General features: G+C 34.9%; 1 protein-coding gene across 1 annotated transcript; it reads left to right on the top strand.

The window, feature by feature from the left end:
* Positions 1 to 932: 932 nt before the first annotated feature.
* On the top strand, positions 933 to 9658 carry LOC126818194 (60S ribosomal protein L4). Its single transcript, XM_050545463.2, has 9 exons — positions 933 to 1021; positions 6114 to 6285; positions 6400 to 6645; positions 6813 to 6937; positions 7658 to 7787; positions 8167 to 8323; positions 8482 to 8565; positions 9160 to 9307; positions 9430 to 9658. Exons 1-9 carry the CDS (start codon positions 1019 to 1021, stop codon positions 9610 to 9612), a joined length of 1248 nt encoding a protein of 415 aa, XP_050401420.1. The 5' UTR covers positions 933 to 1018; the 3' UTR covers positions 9613 to 9658.
* The last annotated feature ends 12257 nt before the right edge of the window (positions 9659 to 21915 follow it).

Below are 21915 nucleotides of genomic sequence, written 5' to 3'. Positions count from 1 at the left end.
TAACATTAAGAGAGTTTCTTATCTCCGCTTCATATGTTTGCACAATATATGTAAATGTGAATAAAGGACAAAATTAATTTCCCAAAATAATAGTTACATTTTAATTTTCCAACCCCCAAAGAAAGGCCCAAACTAGAAAAATCAAAACCACAAATCTCAACACCTTTGTTCCACCATGGACCTTATAAATGTATTATAAGGTCCATGGTTCCACCACTACAGAAAAGTTAGGCAAGTGTAGTATTAGGCCTACGAGAACCAAAAAAGGATAAATATAATTGAAGAATAGGGATATAGCAAGTTTAAAGAGAATTGACAAACTAATCTATTTAAACATAATATCGTAAACAATGTTAATGCCAAGATTCGTCCCCATTAGTGAAAGAACCGTCACCCCTGATCCCTACTGTATCCGCGTCGACGGGAATGCATATCTATATTCAATACGGGACTCAAAAGAACTTATAGACGACGTAGTAATGAATAAGCATAGGTCTATATCTACTCCACTAGAACGATATCAATGACAAAAATAAAATAAAAAAATAAATAAATCTTCATAAAATGATTCTTGGCTGTTAGACAATAGGTACCGTATGAAAACAGAGAACCAAATAGATAAATATCTGGTTTGCTTTCACTAGAGCTAAAAATATAAAATGGAATGGAGGCAAAATGGGAATGATGCGGCACCGGATAATATTGTATGGGTAGTAAATATTATGTGAACCGACCAAACGGTTTACGCCTTAAAATTATACATTCGCTTCAAAAGTAGATTCAATATATTGAATCTTCAAAACTGATAAAATGATATGTTCGATACAAATAAAAGTATTAAGGTCATTGATTTCAACTTATATTTAATGGAAAATTCAAACTATTATTTTTAAATTAAATATAATCAGGATTGTGTTATATTTTAAATTCATCCGCCACCATCCTCAAACACGTCCTTTTACATATTATTGGCCATTGAAACACAACGTGTTGAATAAAGCAACACGCAAAATTAATAATGGTGAGGTTAATAATAACTCGTATTCTTTAATAAATAAATATTTATGAATATAGCCCGTTTCGGTGTAGGTAATTGCTTATTTATCGACACTGATTGCTTCTCTGTAACAGTTCAGCAAACTCCTTGGCACGTGGGTCGTGGTTGGCAGGGCGGATTAAGAGAATGTGTGTCCGCGCCATGGCTTTAGATCACAGGGCCTGTCATTGAGTCAGGTGTGATGGTTCCAGGCCCAAGCTTGTAAGGGACAAGGTCTGTGGTCGCATGAACGACCTCTGGGATTTTCTCCGGTTTCACTGACGTGCAACCAAATTATGTGTTGTTAGTCCCAAAATGACCTAGGACCAGGTCACAGTCGCGTTAATACTAATAGTAATATGTGTTTTTCGTGCAATTTCTTCCAAATAAACACAAATATTGTTGGGGATGCTGCATAATTCACATGCAGAGAAAATTTCCCCAATATGAGAATAATCATGTTTAGATAAGGCGATATTAAAATGAATTAGTTGGTGATCGTCCCCGCCCGCCCAGAAAATTCTACCCGACCAGAATTTTTTTTTATTTTCAAAATTTACCTTCTTACGATGGTTAAAACCAATGGTTAAAGTTACAAAATGTAGCCAGACTAAGAAATTCCTAAGCGCAAGAATTAATGAAGTGGATATAATTATTGACACGTGTTCAAATGCGTAGGACTGAATGAAATGGCCGACATTTTCGTTTGCACGCGTACAGCACCAAATAAAATAATTTGAATACAATACAACCTGGAACTATATGTTAAGATGGGAATACGTCTCGCCGATTCTGAATGACATGGAACAGTCTCTCGAATAAATGTAACAGATTTTTAGGAATGGCCATTGGTGGTATGAATGACTAAATCGACTGATCATTAGATCTAGTGATCGTAAGTCATTATGCAAAATGTTTTTTGTCCCCCGCCTTTCGAAGAAAGCAGGGGACTATTAAAATGGGTTCGTCTGTCCGTCTGTCTGTCCGTCACACTTTTTGGGACACAATAACTCTCTTCCTAATTGAGCTATGAAATGAAATGAAATGAAATGGGGTTTAACGTCCTACTGTTCTGCTCCTAACCTGGGCTAATGAAGACGGGCATACGCCATACAGTGTGCTATGAGGGGAATTTTGCCCGGACAGCGGCACTACGGCCTACTCTTATATCGAATTCCAACTGCCAAGGGATCTTTTACGTGCACGCCAATGTGTACACGGGACCTCGGTTTTTCGTCCCATCCGAACGACTAGACAGCTTTCCTTGTCAGCCCCTCCGTCCTGCATCACTGACAAGGGAGAATCACGCCGGAAAATCTGGATGAACTTTCTCGGCCAATGCAGGGATCGAACACCCGACCTCCAGGCTAGCGAGCTAGCGCCTTACCCACTTAGCCACGTGATCCCCCTAATTGAGCTAGAATGTTCAAACTTGGTGTATGTGTTTATTAGGTCAATGCCTTGATGGAGTTCGAAGATGAGCATTTTCCGCTTAGGGTAAGCAGAGATAAGCAATTTGATTGGTTGATGCTTTGGGACACGATAACTCTCTTCCTAATTGGGCTAGAATGTTCAAACTTGGTGTATGTGTTGATTAGGTCAATGCCTTGATGGAGTTCGAAGATGAGCATTTTCCGCTTAGGGTAAGCAGAGATAAGCAATTTGATTGGTTGATGCTTTGGGACACGATAACTTTTAATTGAGCTAGAATGTTCAAACTTGGTGTATGTGTTTATTAGGTCAATGCCTTGATGGAGTTCGAAGATGAGCATTTTCCGCTTAGGGTAAGCAGAGATAAGCAATTTGATTGGTTGATACTTTGGGGCACGATAACTCTCTTCCTAATTGAGCTAGAATGTTCAAACTTGGTGTATGTGTTGATTAGGTCAATGCCTTGATGGAGTTCGAAGATGAGCATTTTCCGCTTAGGGTAAGCAGAGATAAGCAATTTGATTAGATGAGCATTTTCCGCTTAGGGTAAGCAGAGATAAGCAATTTGATTGGTTGATACTTTGGGGCACGATAACTCTCTTCCTAATTGAGCTAGAATGTTCAAACTTGGTGTATGTGTTGATTAGGCTGACCTTAAAAATATCTTTGTTTCACCAAACCCGACCCACAATCGAGGAGAAGGGTCGGTAGGTCGGTTTTTTTTCAGATTTTTTTTTTAAAGTTAGTAAAATCAATACAGAAAACTTATTAGCTGTATACTACAGATTCATTAATTTTGTTTAATGAATTTGGGGTCTGACGTAAAAAGTAACGAACTTAATAATTTTCCGGGTGGAAACATTCGTCTTCTTTATTCAATTGGCAAAAAAATAAATGAGTGAATGACATCGGGAATTTTTCGTGATGCCCGACTCGCAAACGATTTGCCACGAACTTGAAGTGTGAAACTCCTTCAACACGTTTTTAACGATACTGCGGGTTGTGCCTTCATTTTTCTCGAAAACGGATATTGAAAATATCGTCGTCATGTTTAAAACTACGCACCACAGACATAGAAGCAGAATCATTTCGTGGGAATGGACGTGTATTCGTCTGCAACCATTTTGTTGAGAAGCGACACCTATGACGCTTTCGTCTTGATCAACCAGTTTCAATAATGAATCAAACCATAGCCATAGTAAAGGGAAATAACTCTCGTGATATATTTCAGGTTGACACACAAAATAAAATAAAAAGATCGTGGAAAAGTGCAATAAAATAATTTAAGTCGGGGGTGGTTTTAGTTAGTCGGTCGCGTTAGGCGAAACAAAGATATTTTTAAGGTCAGCCTTAGGTCAATGCCTTGTTGGTTGATGCTTTAGGACAAGATAACTTTGATAGAGAGTGATGAAACTTAAGTGTATAGTTGATAATCAGTTTGATTGCTTGATACTTTAAAAAAAATAAATGTGCGATAAATTAATGTGTCATCTATTTATTTTGGTATTTTGGCGGGGGACATCAGCCTCACTGTTGGCTTGTTTTTTCAGTTTTTTTTTTCACACACTTTACGGGTTCGTCTGGTCTTACTTTTCACAAAATACAATATTATGAAAGTTGAATGTCTACAAAGAATATCAGTCCAAAGACATGATATGAATTGAAAATTTTGCAACATTTGATATCCTGCAACATTAAACCAGTCAGCACCACCTATAGGCCTAAGTGTTCAGTTATAGGGTTGTCACGATTAATTGGTTTAGTCGTAGTCGATTCGGTTTCTAGCTCAAACCAATTCACATTTTGAAAAATCGTTTGTCGTTTCATCCAATTTATATTTATACAATTACATATAATGTTTGACTTTTACTGTCTGCTAAACACACTGCTAAATTGCTGCCTATTAAAACCGTATAGAAAGTAGGGCCCTACGTAAGTACGTCGTTTGAGACTATACAGAAATTCCCATTTACAGTGGCACGATCTCAATGTCGCATGGAATTCTTCGCCTACCATATTAGGCATATCTTACTACGAAATGTGTAAAATGGTTGATTTTGGCACGAAATAGCTGTCAACAACGGACATGATAATCATTGGCATTATAATACATGGACTGAATGCATGCCGCTCGAGACAGGGAAGTTGGCTATGCCTTTTTATGAGTGATAAACTGCCAATGTAATTTTAATAAAATACCGTTTTATAAAGAAGAAAACACTGCTCCAGTATAAATTAATTTTAAATCCAGCTGTAATTTATTATTTAATTCACAATCAGAATGTGCCGTTGCTGTGTACGAGACTCCTCTATCCTGTGTACGAGGATCTTCTATTCGCCCCCCTCGGCATATGTTGCCGTCTTTTTAAATGACACGTGTTCTTTTCTATTTTTGCTGTCTTCCGCGGCTTCTCTTGTTGTTTTTCGTCAATATGATTATCGCTATATATGTTAAAATATTATGTACGGGAATTGTTGTACTAGTGAATTGTAATCTATTGCCAGTATTGGATATTTAATTAGTAGTTAAAGCTGTGGGGGTAAGTCAGAACACAGGACTGTCTTACTCATCTCAATCGCGTAATTAAATATCAAAACTAATGACTTAGTAAATGTTGTTTATTGCCAATTTAAACAATTTATTCCAACATCTATTTAGGACAAACTCAACGAAATGTACTACATTGATATACAATCAGCTATTCAGTGTTCATGCGCCATTTTATAATTTACTTATTAAAAAAAAATCACAAGAAAAAAACCACGGAGCGCAGTACAGACATAATGCCATTATAGATTTATACGACATCCGATTAATCGACACCGATACGATATTTGGCTGGCCGATTAACCGATTCAAGAATTTTGTAATCGTGACAACACTATTCAGTTATAAATCTCTTTATATTATCTGATATTAAACCCAAGCCGGAATATCTAAAGTTTAAATAATTAATCTGAACAATTCAAATGACGATCAGCGGCTTTATATGCAGATGAGTTATGTGTTGACATGAAATAAAAGGTTAATATTCCTGAAGTATATTGCTTATTCTGTATATTCATTAAAAAAAGAAAGAAATAAAAACCTCCCTCCCTCCCACATTTTTTGAAAAAAAGGACGATCACCAACTATTTTTTTTTAGGTGGCCTAAGTAGATTACCGATAAAGTTATTCTATTATTATTATAATTTATATCTTTGTTGTACATGTAGGTACATGTATGCTACACATCATCAATCTAATTGCTTTATGCGGCATTTACACACTGCTACTGTAGTCTCAATCAGTCAATAGGTATTTTTATCCAGACATTCAATACTTAAACTTACTTATATTGAGTATTTTGAGGGGCTGCAAGTCCAGCATATGTAGAGGGCAAAAACGCAAAATTTTGGAATGTCTTCATATTTTTATGGAACTCGAAATTGATCCACTGTGACCTCTGCCTAGGATGTTGAGTGGATGCTAAAACTTCTCTCTGATTGGTCCATCTAAGGCAGGATGTCTGGGACTTAGTCTGTAACAAACAATGTCTGCACTGACCTCTCAAATTAGCAGCAGCATGGAAGTTAGCAGCGTGAAAATTCTTCCCCTTGTAATTGACAGAAAGTTTACTTAACAATGAATATTTCTGTATTTCAGTCGGCGGCAAGACCTTTAGTGTCTGTTTACAATGAAAAGGGAGAGAGAACTGGTACCAATATTGCTCTCCCAGCTGTGTTCCGAGCTCCTATAAGGCCAGATGTTGTCAACTTTGTGCATTTTGAAATGCTGAAGAACACAAGGCAACCATATGCCGTCTCCCAGAAAGCAGGTAAAAGATCAATTTTAATTGTCAGTATAATAAAGTTCTGAATATTTCATACTTGAGCTAATTGTTTTATTTTTAATGTTTCATTAACATTTGCTGTGTTTACGTATTTTGCAGGTCATCAAACATCTGCTGAATCTTGGGGTACTGGTAGAGCCGTCGCTCGTATTCCTCGTGTCCGTGGAGGTGGTACTCACCGTTCAGGTCAGGGAGCATTTGGAAACATGTGCCGAGGTGGTAGAATGTTTGCTCCTACCAAGACATGGAGAAGATGGCACCGTAAAATCAATGTGACACAGAAAAGATATGCCATCTGTTCTGCTGTTGCTGCTACTGGAATTCCAGCTCTTGTTATGTCTAAAGGTACAGTTTACTTAATTTTGTCCAAAGAATACTTTTCACGTCATTTAAACATAACCCATTTTGAAATTTCTAAAAAGGAATTAATCATAAAAAAAAGCCAGTGTTAACAGATCTACATATAGAAGTAATAGGGATAATCTCTTATTTCTTCTGATAAAACATTTCAGGTCACAGAATTGAAGAGATTTCTGAAGTACCACTTGTTATTTCTGACAAAATTGAAGAATTCAAGAGAACAAAAGAAGCAGTTCAACTGATGAAAAAACTCAAGGCCTGGGTTGACATTCAAAAGGTATATTAATGTACATTGATTTCTCTAGTGTAATTCTAATGTCTTAATAAATAGTAATTGCAGGAGGACTGCAACACACATTAACAGTTACACAAGAGAAACCTGTGGACAGGACACAATATAATACGTGAAGACATTTGTATTACATGAAATAAAGTGGGGTTTATGCATCATCCAGGCTAATGAAAATGGGCATACACAATGCTTTGACCTACAGGGAAATTTCGCATTGACAGCGATACTACTGCTTACTTTTAGTTTGCATTCAAACAGACAAGTTTTTGTCTTGGAAATAAAAATATTATCTAAAAAATTAAACTTGCAATAACTTTTTGTTATAAGTTTTACTGAAGTAGTTTGATAAATTGTGTTGTATGTATTTTAAAAAAGCTTATAAATTGTAGGGGGGTTGGATGGCTTAGTGGTAAACATGTGCGCACTGTATCATTAAGTCTGTCATTGAGTCAACTGGCGTGGTTTCGAATCCCCGGTTGTACGTGACAAGGAGTAGGGTCGCCTTTCCAACCTTGTGGGTTTTCTCCGGGTCCTCCGGTTTCCTCCCACCGCTAAATACCCCTACGCGCAAGCGAATTATGGAAATAAAATTGAACCATGTTAGTCCCGAAATGACCTAGTTTGTGTCGAGTGGACGTTAAACCCCATTTCTCTCTCTCTCTCTTATAAATTGTTAGTTAATGATTGTCTAATTTTATCTTAAAGGTTTATGCATCCAAACGTATGCGACCAGGTAAAGGTAAATTGAGGAACAGACGTCAACTTATGAGAAAAGGTCCACTTGTAGTTTTTAATAAAAATAATGGTATCTGTCGCGCATTTAGAAATGTTCCAGGTTAGTAAATTGGTTGAATTATGCCACAGATCAAAATTGCTTTTGATCTTTGTTAAATTTGGACGTTGCCAAAGTTTCATTGTTTGATTTTAATGGGATACAGTTCGCGGAATTAACGATCTATGGCAAAACCCTTATAGTTGTTTACCTTTATAATTTGGTATTTCATACACATTTTGACAAAGGCTCAGTTTTGAAAATATTGGCCTTATTGAAGAAATTTCAGTTATGGTCTTTTCATGTTGTTGCGCCCAGCATTTTCTGATTGTTGGTGCCATAGCAAAAGAAATTCTAATTTTGTAGGTCATTAAATTTATGCTTGTTGATGCTATCTTTATCAAAAAGTGTATGGTTTAACAATATAAATTATCTATTGCAGGTGTCACATTACTTGATGTTTCTAGACTAAATCTTTTAAAAGTTGCTCCTGGTGGACATGTTGGTCGTTTCACTATTTGGACAGAAGGAGCATTCAGAGCTTTAGATAATATATATGGAACATGGAAAAAATCATCAACCGAGAAAAAACATTTTAAGTAGGTTTCTTTGCTTGCATTAAAATGATATAATTATTAATGCAAATCTTGGCATTTACAACAAAATATAATTCTATGTGCGGTAGTTATTAATGCAGATCAAAATATATTTCGAAATAGAACAAACAATTTATGTTTTCTGTTTTAATGCATTTCAGTTTACCATCAACTAAAATGACAAATACTGATCTTATGCGATTATTGAGGAGTGATGAAATAACATCAGTTGTACGACCAGCAATGTAAGTTTTATTTTAACTTTAAAGATATATCCCTTTTGAGGGTAGTTAGGTCATCCATCTCTGCAAATCTAATTCCTTTCATGAAATGAGCATAAACAAAGTCTTACACTGAACAAGTTCTAAATGTTATTCGAATTTGTCAAAACCAGTTACTTGGTGGTCAAACATGATAATGGTTTTACTTCTCAGATATTATTCAAATTATCAATTTCTGGATTATGTTTCTAGAAACATAAATGTTTCAAATCAGTATATTTTAATACTGTTTATTTCATTTAATTAGTATTAATAAATATTTCATAGACAAAAATAGATTGAATTCCATCAGTTTTAATTGATATTGAAGAAGACATGTCTGCATAGCCTTGAAAATTTATTCACATTTGAATATTTATATGACCAATACAATGATATAGCTATTTAAACCATATTATTAAACAATTCTGCCCTGAAGGATCAAAATTCTGACCATTTAGATATATTCTGAAAGGAATGTCTTTTAAATATTTCAATTTTGTTTATTATATATTTTCAAATATTTAGACTCCAGTTTAATATCAGATCTAGAACTTTTATTCTATTGCTTCATTTCAGTCATAATCGTAGAAGACGAGTTTTGAAAAAGAATCCTTTGAAAAATCGTTCTGTTATGATTCGTCTTAATCCTTATGCTAAAGTCCAGATGAAAATAGAAGAAAAACGTGAACGTGAAAGAACCAATATCTTGAATAAGAAACGTGGTGTAAGTATATCTTGATCTTAAATAGTATTGAATTGATTAACTAAAGATAGAATTTTATATTTATAAGATCAGTTAATGGATATAATAGATCTGTTGTTGAATAGAATTTCATTTTGTTACAGTTACCACCAGTGGAAGAGGCCCCTAAATCCAAGAAGATTCAGAAGAATGCTGCTAAAAGAAAGGCATTTTTGGCAAAGAAGGGTTTGAAAAAGCCAAAAGCTCCAAAGGCCAAGAAGCCAGTAAAGAAGGCAGCCAAGAAGGCACCCGCCAAAAAAGCAGCACCTGCTAAAGGAAAAAAATAGATGTCTGATTACATTTGACTTCTAAATAAAAGCCTTTTGGAAAGATGCAGTTGTCTTTTCCTTTGAATTGAAATGATCCTGGAACTTAAGTAACGTTTGCTTCAAAATGCATTATGTAAGATTTAGATAAAGAGCTCACAGTTCTCCCTTAAATAGTTACAAAATAGATAATGAGCCTGGCAAGGGACAACATATAGTCATTTGGATGAGATGGAGAACTGAGGTCCTGCACACGTGAAAGAAACATTGACAGTTGGAATTCAATATAAGAGTAGGCTGTAGCGCCGTTGTCGGGGCAAATCTTTCCTCATAGCACATTCTATGACGTATTGGGGGGGGGGGGGTGTTGGATGGCTGAATGGGTTAGCATGTGCGCGCTGTATCATACAATTCTGTAATGAGTCAACTGGTGGGGTTTCAATTAACCGGTTGTATGTGACAAGGAGTAGGGTCGCCTGTCCAACCTCGTGGGTTTTCTTTGGGTTCTCCAGTTTCCTCCCACTGCTAAAGACCCCTACGCGCAAACAAATTATTGAAATAAAATTAAACCATATGTTAGTCCCGAAATGACATAGTTTGTGTCAAGTGGACGTTAAACCCCATTTCTCTCTCTATGACGTATGTCTCTCTTCATAATCCCAGTTGATGTAGGACGGTAATCCCGAGATCATTTTACATGCTGTCAAATGCGTACAGGTTTTCCTTGCAAAGCCCTGTCCTGTGCCACTAATAAGGGCAAACTACTATACGGCGGAAAACACTGACAACTTAACTGTGCAAATGGGGTTCAGATCTGTAGGTGTGGTTGATACAAGTTCCAGTGACAGAAAGATAATTAAATCCTTATACGGCATTTAGTAATTGAGCATGATATAAAACACAAATTTATATGGAAAACAATCACTGGGTTTATTTCACACTAGTTTCGACAAGTTCCTCTTGCCGTTCTCAACTTGCTGAAATTCAATAGGATTCTTCCTTTTACTAATTTAAATGCTGCATATAAATTTCATACAGATCGGTAAATAACTTTTGATGATAGAGCATTCGCAAGGTGCAAGAAAGTGAAGCAAGGGCCATAACTCTAGAAGTAATCAACAGAAATTGATGAAATCCAATAGGATTCTTCGTTTCACTAATTTAAATGTGTATAAATTTCACGAAGATGGGATGATAACTTTAGGCGTTGGAGCATTCAACAAAGTGAAACAAGGCCAGAACTCTAGATGAAATTAACGGAAATTTCTGAAATTCAATAGGATATTTCTTTTTTACTAACTTAAATGATGCATACAAATGTCATACAGATCGGCATTCACAAGGGTTATTAGAAGTTATTAACAGAAATTGCTGACGTTCAATAGAATTCTACTTTTCACTAATTTAAATGACGCATATAAATTTCATACAGATCGGCAAATATCTTTGGATGTTAGAGCGTTTACAAGGTGCAACAAATTGAAACAAGGGTCTAACTCTATAAGTAATTAAGGGGAATTGCTGAAATTCAACATATACTATTCAAAAAAAGTAGGGGATATTTGATTTTGGGGGCATAATACTAAAATATGCAAATGACTACGAAAAAAGTCACTATAGAACTTAACAGAAGAAACATTTCCAGTTACATGTGACGCCCAAACGCACCAATAGCTACCGCATGGAATGCAGGTGATGCTTGGGATCATCATGGGGGTCCAACCCAAGATTTGCACGACTCTGACTTTGAATGTTAGTCATTGTGGCATTGAATTCCATGGTGGAAACATCAGTTTAATTGTTTTAGTGACCAGAAAACAAATTTTGATATGCGTCGGCTTACCCAAAATGAAAGGTTACGTGCCCTTGGCATGCTACAGATCGGCACAACACAGGCGGTTGTGGCACGGACGATGAATGTTTCTCAGTCTGTCATAAGCAGGCTATGGTCCAGATACCGTGATACACAATCTGTACAGGACAGACCACGCTCAGGGCGACAACTCAAGCCCAGGATCGATTTATCCGTACCTTGGCCTTGAGAAATCGTGTCATCACAGCAAATCAGATCAGCGTTCGTCTTCAAACAGACACTGGTGTGACAGTGAGTGGCCAAATGATTCGGAATCGACTGCATAGGGGTCACCTTCGCGCCCGACGTCCTCGCGTGATCCCTTGTTTGAGAGATCATCACATTCAGGCAAGACGTCGTTGGTGTAGGGATCGTCAACACTGGGATAATCGACGCTGGAGCAATGTGATGTTTTCAGATGAGTCAAGGTTCACTGTTGATTTTTTGGACAGACGTAGGAGGGTGTGGCGTCGTCGAAACGAGCGCTTCCAAGACGTTAACGTCATCAGACATGATCGATTTGGGGGTGGTTCTGTTATGGTGTGGGGAGGCATTACTGTTGCTGGAAGAACGGCTTTACATGTTGTTGCAGGGTGCGTGTTACAGGCCAGTACTACCGGGACAACATCTTGGCAGTCCATGTTGTGCCGTTCGCACGACGTCATGGCCGCCGTTTCATCTTCCAGGATGACAACGCAAGATGTCACAGGGCCAGGATCGTTACAGGTTACCTCCAACAACAGAACATCACCACATTACCTTGGCCAGCACTGAGTCCCGACCTCTCCCCCATCGAGCATGTCTGGGACATGCTTGGACAGAGGTTACGTCAACGTCAACAACGTCCTGCCAATGTCCAAGAACTTGCTGCTGCGTTGCAACAGGAATGGGACAATCTGGACCAAAATGACCGTAGACGTCTCATTAGGAGTATGCCACGTCGGATCAATGCTTGTTTGGCAAACAGAGGAGGATTTACCCGTTACTGACTTGGTTGTGATGCTGTGGTAACTTTGCTGTTTGACCCCGGGTATCATTTTACCCTTATAATGGTCAGTTTGTGCCTTACTTAGTCTAACGATCATTTGGAATAAATCGATGAATGTGAACTTCATTTCATTTTGTCATTTGTTTCTTCGTCAGTTTCATTAGGTGACTTTAATAACACTTAAAAATCAAATATCCCCTACTTTTTTTGAATAGTATATATCAATTTTAAAACAATCGGATGATAACTTTTGGCGTTAGAGCATTTACAAGAAATTGTGGACGACAGCAATATACGTCCAGATTTCCATGTGGGTGTATAAAAAAGAAACAAAATAGGATCTGTGTTTTAATCAGATTACAACTGACAAATGCAGTGGTATCTGTAATATTGGTCGAATGGGCCGGATCCCAGCATGGGATATGCAAGAACTATTAGGATTTTTCATGCCTAACCCACCGGGAAGTGTGCATAGTCATCTGGTGGGAAAAACCTCTGAGAACACTTTCATGAAATTAACCAAATTTTATTACAATGTATTGCACAAAACGAAAAAAGAAAAAATAAAGACAAGGTAATACAAGTCATTAACAAAAGTACACAATATTAATTAACAAATATAAAATTATGGTGGACCGAATTCAATTGAAAATCTTAACAGTTGTGCCACATGTATTTAGGTAACAATTGGGCAGGTACTACCAAATATTAATAATTATGCAAAGAAATTATATAAAATTAATTCATCAATACATAGAAATCTACAATTAAATCGTGGTCCAAGGATTGGAATGCTTTTCAGATTGTTAATCTACATATTTTTACATTCATATATATGGGCAGAAATAAGTTAATCATGCACCAATAATTTATGTTAAAGATTTTATGCTATGGATTTCTCTAATAATAAATACAGTCCAGTTATTCATTTATGTGGTAAATCTAATCAGATTTGTGCTTTTTGTTTATCTAACCAGATTTGTGGTTTTCATCAATGAAAGACATTCCCGGTTAAAAATGTTGGAAACCGGGTTACAAATATAATATCTGCTTGTAATAAGACTAGGAGGCCTATATGTAGTATAGACAAAATTTACCCTATACAACTCTTATTAATTAATAATACTATGTTAAATATGACCATCACTAATACTTGAGGGGATGCCCATCTAGGAGTTTAAAAATTTCTAAACTGATCAAGGGCCAAAACTCTGAATGTAATTATTGGAAATCGTTGAAAATCAAAAGGCTTTCTCGTCTTGCTTTAGTGTCCACAAAGAATTGTTTTCCTACGGCCAGGGGTGACAACACAACCACATTTCAAAAATACATAACTCTTTTAAAATTTGAAGATGTTTGACGATTGCAAATAATCATAAACATGCATACATGTACACCAATATATAGATTATAAAACATAAATAAAAGTACAATAATTTACTGGAAGCAATTGTTAGAATACTGTTAATACATCTAAGTTATCAACTAATAGACCCAGCTTATTAACTCTTAACCTAGTGGATAGATACAGTCCTTCACGTTTATAAAATTGTGCCAGCCATAAAAAGTTGTCAATTTCAAAAATGAGAAAAAAGCTACCGTAAAAACTCTTTGTACTTATATGGCAAGAGTACTTCTACTTTTTCTTGAATTAGGGAGAGTCAAATTGTATTTATGGTTAAGTCTTGTTTAATATTTGGTGAATATGGTTGGACAGAATTATCATCATGAAAACTGATAGCTCCAACATATGCAGTTTAAAAATAAACAAAAACCGAAAGTAGTTTATTAATCTCACTATTTAGTAGAGCGATTTAGCTAATTTGCAGGAGCATTTAATGACTTCAGCAAAGGAAAGTCGAGATGTGTTGAAAGGAGCTGGAGCGAAAGCGCACTTTAAACGTGAAGGACTATTAACATAGTGATGCCGGCACACTTCCACACCCCTAAAGCTGTGGTCTATTTAAAAGAACACAAATAGGGTACCAAGAGTTAAATTAGCAGGGCCAAGGATTTCTAAATACAATAATGATTATAAATGATAGAAATTAATGATTCATAATGGAATGAAATAGGAGTTGATTAGAAAAATAGGTCGATTTATACATATATAATAAATCTTTACATATATATATATAGATACATCAATTACTTCAATATACACATCTTATATATGTTATAACATTAAATATCAATTAATACAACCCAATTTTAAAACAAAATAATAAATTGAGCATTTTTAAATATAAAGGAATAAATGAAATAACCATATCAATCACTATGGTAGAGCAATTATATCACTTAATTTTTCTAAATAAGGTGGAGGAGATTAAATCATTTTCTAAATAATTACAGTGCACCTACTTATAGTACAATTACAGCATTAGTCAGAAAATTATGGTCCAGATATCTTCTGGGAGTCACAAAATACTCCCTCACTAATCATGAAACAAGCCAGCAGTGAGTCTGATGTCCCCTACTTCAATCTCATAATAAATAGATGACACATATTGTATATTTTTGTTTTTGTAAAGCTTATCCCTACTTAACCCTAGCAGAAAATTCTCATGATCGACCTTAGTCATGGTCTCAAGCGCAACCATTTAAATTATTTATCTCTGCTTAATCTTAGGTGGAGACATATTAATTTCTAAAGTCTCAACCAATCAGATTGAAGTCTCTACTTAGCCTAAGCAGAAAATACACTTCACTAACTTAGTCAAGGTGTTGATGTGACGAATCTCTACACCAAGTTGCATTACTGTCATTTAAATAGAATCAAAGCATCGATCAATGAAATTGCTTATCTCTGCTTTGCCTGAGCAGAAAGTACTAAACATCAGACTCAGTCAAGGCATTCTCCTAATAAACACAAACACAAAGTTTTAACATTTTAGCTCTAGTTTGATTGCTGCCAAAAAGGAGAGACAGACTGACTGACGAGATAAAATTGCAGGAGACAATGAGTTTTGTTAATCAAGAGATAAAATGAGCATCGATGATCATTCGACGTTATGATGATGACTAAACACATGTGCATCCGTGGTTCTTATTTGAATTTAAGCATATTTCCATTCAATCTCTTAATACAGATAAAATGAAACCGGATATATAAGCTCATAAGTGTTACGAATATTATATACAGATTTCAATTTGTTTTTAGGGCATATTTCTTGCACACTTTAAAATCAAATACTTAACTTACGTAAATGTAAAGAATGCTCAAATGACAATTTAAAGTGAGTGACATGTTAAACAGTCACTGATGAGTTTGTGAAGCACCTAAAATTGAAGTGAAATAAATAATTGTGGAATAAAGTTAAAATATAAATTTATCTTGATGAACATTTTGGAATAGTTTGGACAAGAATTGGTTTAAATAAATATGCTATTGTAAAAGAAAGGCTTTTAAAGGAAGAGTTCTGAATCCTAGAAACACACTGAATATGGAGTTAAGAGACAGAAATAAAGACACTCTGTACTTGATGATATCTGTTAACTTGTTGTTTTACTTGTCACTCCCAACACTGAACCTATAATAAAAATATTGTCACATTTTTTAAACTTATAATATGAAATTAAATGGGGTTTAACGTCCTACTGTTCTGCTCCTATACTGGGCTAATGAAGACGGACATACGCCATACAGTGTGCTATGAGGGAAATTTTGCCCGGACAGCGGCACTATCGCCTACTCTTATAATGAATTCCATCTGCCAAGGGATCTTTACGTGCATTCCGATGTATACATGGGAACTCAGTTTTTCGCATTATTCCGAAGGACTAGACAGCTGTCCTTGTCAGGCCCTCCGTCCTGCATCACTGACAAGGGGAAACCACGGCGGAAAATCTGGATGAACTTTCTCGGCCAATGCAGGGATTGAACACCCGACCTCCAGGTTAGCGAGCCAGTGTCTTACCCACTTAGCCACGTGATCTCCCAAACTTATAATTAACAAATATATTACATTAATAAGTAATAGATTGGTCTGATTAACATAAAGCGACATTAGGGCTGATGAGTTTCAGGAGAAGGTCAATTCAAGGATGTGTAAATTCTGTTTTTTTTCCCTATTATATAGTATGGCTTTGATCTAAATGATTACACTGATAAAATCTGTGATGGCTTTTAAATAAAACTGTAAAACTTTATGTTTTGGGGTCTAATGGTTTTTGATTGTAGCTTCACATTCATAATAACAATTTATGAATTTATAGAATACATCATTCCCAATGTGTTTAAGGGTAAAGGTGAAAAATCACTGTCTAACTTTTACTTTACTGTCTTTGTGTGGTGGTGTGAGAAAGAAATTGTTAAAATATAATGCTCTCATAAGATTTTATTGGAAGGATGCAAGTGTTGATTTTTGGTGTAGTAAATATTCTACAATGGAAACATATCAATGCCTGCACCAAAACATGGTTTACGGTACCTAATAAGGAGCAATTGATTGCCATTCACATTGAAATGCGCAGTACAAACTTGATAAATTTCTTTCAAAACACAAAATTTGGCTTCTGGAGGTCAATTCCACATTTACCACATAGTCTGAGTTCTACATTTTTATAAACAATATTTTATTCCATTTGAAAATGGTTTGGGGAACAGGCTAGACCTTTGTTGACTCCTCTCCAGTGAGCCCTACATTCTACATAGTGATGAAAAAAAGGTGATCTCTTTTTTTAAAATTGTTTCATATATAGATCTGTGATTTATTGATATCTATTTTCATGTTCTCTATATACATGTATGCATGCACAATTTATCTTAATTATTTTAAAGTATGTTTTAATGAAATAACAATTCCATGTCAAAGTTTTGTAAGGCGTCTTAGAGCAGCCATTGGTTAGATTTTGTTTGGCTGTATATATGAATAAATTACTATTAAAGATACATTATTAAAGAACTAAATTTGCACATTGCAGGCCTTTCTTTAGGCCTTAAAAGTTGTATAAATTATTAGACATTTATTAACATGACAAGACCATAATCAAATTGTGATGCCATCGAATACTTGAAATTTTGACTAGATAAGAACGGTTTGGCCATTTAATGATTTTTGAACTATTATACATGTAGCAAGAACAGACAGCTATTTATCTAAATCTTACATAATGTATCTTTAATTATTAAATTATAAATATTAATATGTGGGTGTATATGAAATATATTAGATATAACGGGACACGTAGATGAAAGTTTCTGTGTCCTGTAATGAAGTTGTTTGTGAAGATTTAACATTTCCCCAGGCACTATTTATGAATGTATGTGGGTATATTTGTGTTCTTTGTGGAGATGAAATCATGCATGCCCTCTTCACTTTACTATACAATACAAGATTAAGATACATGTACGGACATGAAAAAAAACCAACCCTGAACTGCTCAGCATTTTTCTTATCAACCTATCATTTGACTGTATTATGTTTATGCACTGAAATGTTCACATTAATGCTATGATTAGTCAACTGTAAATGTTTCTGTTTTCAAAATCTATTCTACCATACAATTAAAAGCCACATTCGTCTTTTCTCACTAAATACTAACAATGGATAAATCCGAAGTATCTGATCTGTGCCTACTGCCTAGGGCAAATACTTTTTACTGTAAATTTACACTTAAAGGACATTAAATCTTTGATCGAATTTTTTACCCACCTTATTATAATCAAACCAAAAATATTTATTTATGTATACATAATTTCATGTGCTCGTAATTTTAACAGAATGGGATAACACAGCTCTGCAAATCTAATTTAGTGACAGAATATTTATTCATTTGCACAAAATGAGGCACTGCATTTGACGGCTACATGAAAAAACATTTTGTGCAAGTAATCTGTTATTTTTATTGAATTCTCATACATGTCATAGTCATACCTATCCAGTTCAGTGAAAAAAAATGACATTTAATATTTCTTACACATCACCCTTTGAAAACCATTTCTACTTGCATGTAATACCCAACTTACATGCATATAAACTATTTCTTCATTCCATTCATCTCAAACACTGTCATATCATCATCTTCATCATCATCTTGATCCAATGGTGCCATTTCCAAATCATTAGGTGTGGTTATCAAACCATATTTACGAGACTTATTCCTTTTATGTCTCGATCTATAAAATATAATATATATTTGCATAAATACAGGTAACACTGTTCTAAATTACCATTAGTTCATTAATCTCATCAATAAAATTTCTGAGGGACTAGCAGATAAACTGGCTCATGCATATTTCTTGAAGAAAATGTCTGATACAATTTTTCTACAAATTAGATAATGAAATATTCTAAACTGAAATAGAATATAGGTTGTTTTCAGACAAGACATTAAATCAGTCCACTGGGCTAACCTTCAAAATATGTTAACTGAACAGCCTGGATAACAACGAATGATCCAAGTAAATAAATGTAGGATATATTTTTAAAAGAAGTGGAACATATAACCTTGGAAATTGTGTTCATATGTTGTACATATTATGTACCATATATAACTTGATTTACCACGGTGACTAAGATTACTCTGCATTATGTATGATCAAATTTCAATTTTGATATAGTAAATAGGATTTAAGTTTCTTCCCTAATTCCAGCATTTTTTTTTTCATTACATAAAAACTGATGACAGTTTGCAATGCAAGACTACACACCAACAATGGCTTATACTATTGGAGTCTACATGTATTGAAGAATATTGAAGATACATGTTCTATCTATAACAGGATTTAAGTTTCTTCACTAATTCCAGTTTTTTTTTCTTTAAATAAAAACTATTTACAGTTTGCATTACAAGACTACAAGTACACACTAACAATGGCTTAAGCTAAATGTACGCCTACATGTATTGGAGTAAAATTTCAATATTCTATTAAAGATCCACATTCTATCTATAACAGCAAATCAAATTAACACCTGAATTAAATAAAAGCCTAATCAGTACGAGTGTCCTTTCAAATGTGTAATTTATACCAATTGTCCATTATAGACGCTTGGGTAACTAAACAGTTTATAAAAATGCTGGACCACCTGTTGCAATAAACACAGTTGTGTGCAGTGAATATTGCAAGTCACATTAAAATGCAAACAACAACTGTTACTGTATTTATTTGGGTTTAATGAAGTAACCCAATTTGTGTGTTCCTAAATGTACCTGTCGCCAATACTAACTCCTGTTCATACTAATTTTCAATGTAAAACTTTGGCTATTTTGGTTCCTACATGCTCCATGTGAAAATTAGGTAACACTGGCCCATGCCAATCTCAGTTTTTGTAATATTAAGAGAAGGAGGACCATAGTTAAATAGAAAACCAGCAGAAAAAGTACCAGAAATTTACAAATATTATTGTCTTTTAGTGTGTATCAAAATATTGAATATTTTATCCAGTACATGTATATCCAAGTTGCTCCCCAAGTTTATGATATAAATGCAAAACAAAAACAAATTCTGTTCAAAAAACCCCCAAAAAACCTGCTATAATATTTTACCAGCGTTAAAGGTCAAAAATGCTTGTAAAATATGAAAATATGTCAGAATAAATGCAATTAAATACACTGATACACTATGTATGGGGGGGGGGCATAGATTTACCATGTACATGTATATGCTAAGGTCAGGGGTCATTGAATGGTTAATATTAGGACACCAGATAGGCCAAAAGTTGAAAAAATTTCGAAGTTAAACAAAAATCGAAATTAAATAAAAAAATCGGCTCACTAAGAATTGTTGCCATTTGGAGTAGGTTCAAAACAATTTTTTTTTTCGAAAATCGGAATCAAAATGGCGGTTGAATATCGATTTGAAGATTTTTGTAAAGTGGTTAAAAATGTTATGGAACAAGGTCTCTGAAAATGAAAGATAATATCTGGAGCTAACACCACCATAATATGTCATTAGTATATTTTTAATATGGAGAAAACTATTCATGTTCGTGAAAAATCGGAGGGCCGCGGTCATTTACGGAAGCAGCCACAAAAGTTATAAATATGTCATTTTGAAGGGATCAATGTTTTCCGTATTCCTGCCAAGTTTCAACTTACCTCAACGGAGAGTACCTCAAATACTATCGAAAAAATGCTGAGGAAAATATTTGCAAATCTTTGAAGATAAAACTTCAGAATTTCGAAAAAGCCTCAGTCAGAGCCCATGGGATTTGTCCAAAGAATCCAAAAATCAAAACCTGACGAAGAACCGTTGAGAAATAAATGAGATATGGGCAGGCAATCTGAGATTATTTCTTGTCCCATCCATAAAACACTTTCTTTTTATCAAAAATGACCCAATTTATATTTAATAAATAGATCCATGGAGACCAAACACATCTTCGTCGGCAGAATGTTTGCACCATATACAGTTTTGGCTGCAAACTCTGACTAAATACCGCCACCCCCCCACCTTGAGTTTCACAATGCTGGATCAATTCAAACCAATCTTAGTTTGTGTTTTTGGATTGCTAAATTCTACATGCAAATAGTGTTGGATTATTATAAATTTGTGTCGCATGTCGCTAGAAATGATTCCTTTTGACAGTGAAGAATAGACGTTGAGTCTTAGAACTGAGGTGGGTGGGGGGGCGGAGCCTTATTTTCATATTAGTTGTGTATAGGATGAGGCAGTAACGGACAGAGGCCAGAACCGATAAGAATCTGTTATTAAATTCAGTAAATCATTTCCATATATGGATGAAAACTGGAAATATTTCATGAGACTAATAAAAGCATATAAAAAGTCAAAACTTACCTAAATGACCTTACCATAAAATATATGACAACAATTGACGTGAGTGCTATTAACACATACATAGTCCTTAATAACATGCCTTTGTTTTCGGTAATCTTGGTTATGAATTTACCATATAATGTTTTTTTGTCATTAGTACAGTTCGTTTGACCGTTTTTACAGTCAACTGTTGAGTTTTTGTTATTGTCAGTCGTGCCATTAATCAGATTCAAATTATCAGTAGGATTTTCAGGTTTAACAGTTTTTGTTTCCGCTACGTCTTTGTTATTAGCATTATCAATAGATTTTACAACGACTGGTAACGTGTTGTCATCACGTGAATGTGATTGTGAATCAGAATTTATAGGCACAAACAAGTGTCCAAAGCATACAAATAAACACAAATTTAAAGCGATAAATAGCCTCATTATTAAAGACTTGTAGACAGTATGGTATTAATAATAAGCAACAGCTGCTATAACCACATAATTATCTCGATAATCAACTTCGTTTTCTCCTAGTGGTTTACTTCTTCCTTCGAGATTAACACGTCGTCAGGAACCGGAAGTAGTTTTATAGACCTGAATGTCAAGTATGAAGTCTCGATTAATATAAAAGATAAAACAATTTAATAATTTGCAGGGGAGGTAACTGTCATTTGAAGATGGCGGTAAAATTAAATATTTTTTGAGAACTAGAACCATATTTTGACATTTATCAATTTTTATAGTTTATGCTATGAGAATTGGCACCATTGACCAA

Source organism: Patella vulgata, chromosome 4 (assembly GCF_932274485.2).
Source record: "Patella vulgata chromosome 4, xgPatVulg1.2, whole genome shotgun sequence".
Lineage (NCBI taxonomy): Eukaryota > Metazoa > Mollusca > Gastropoda > Patellidae > Patella > Patella vulgata.
Note: the sequence above shows the minus strand (reverse complement) of the source record. Positions and strands in the feature narration are given on the sequence as shown.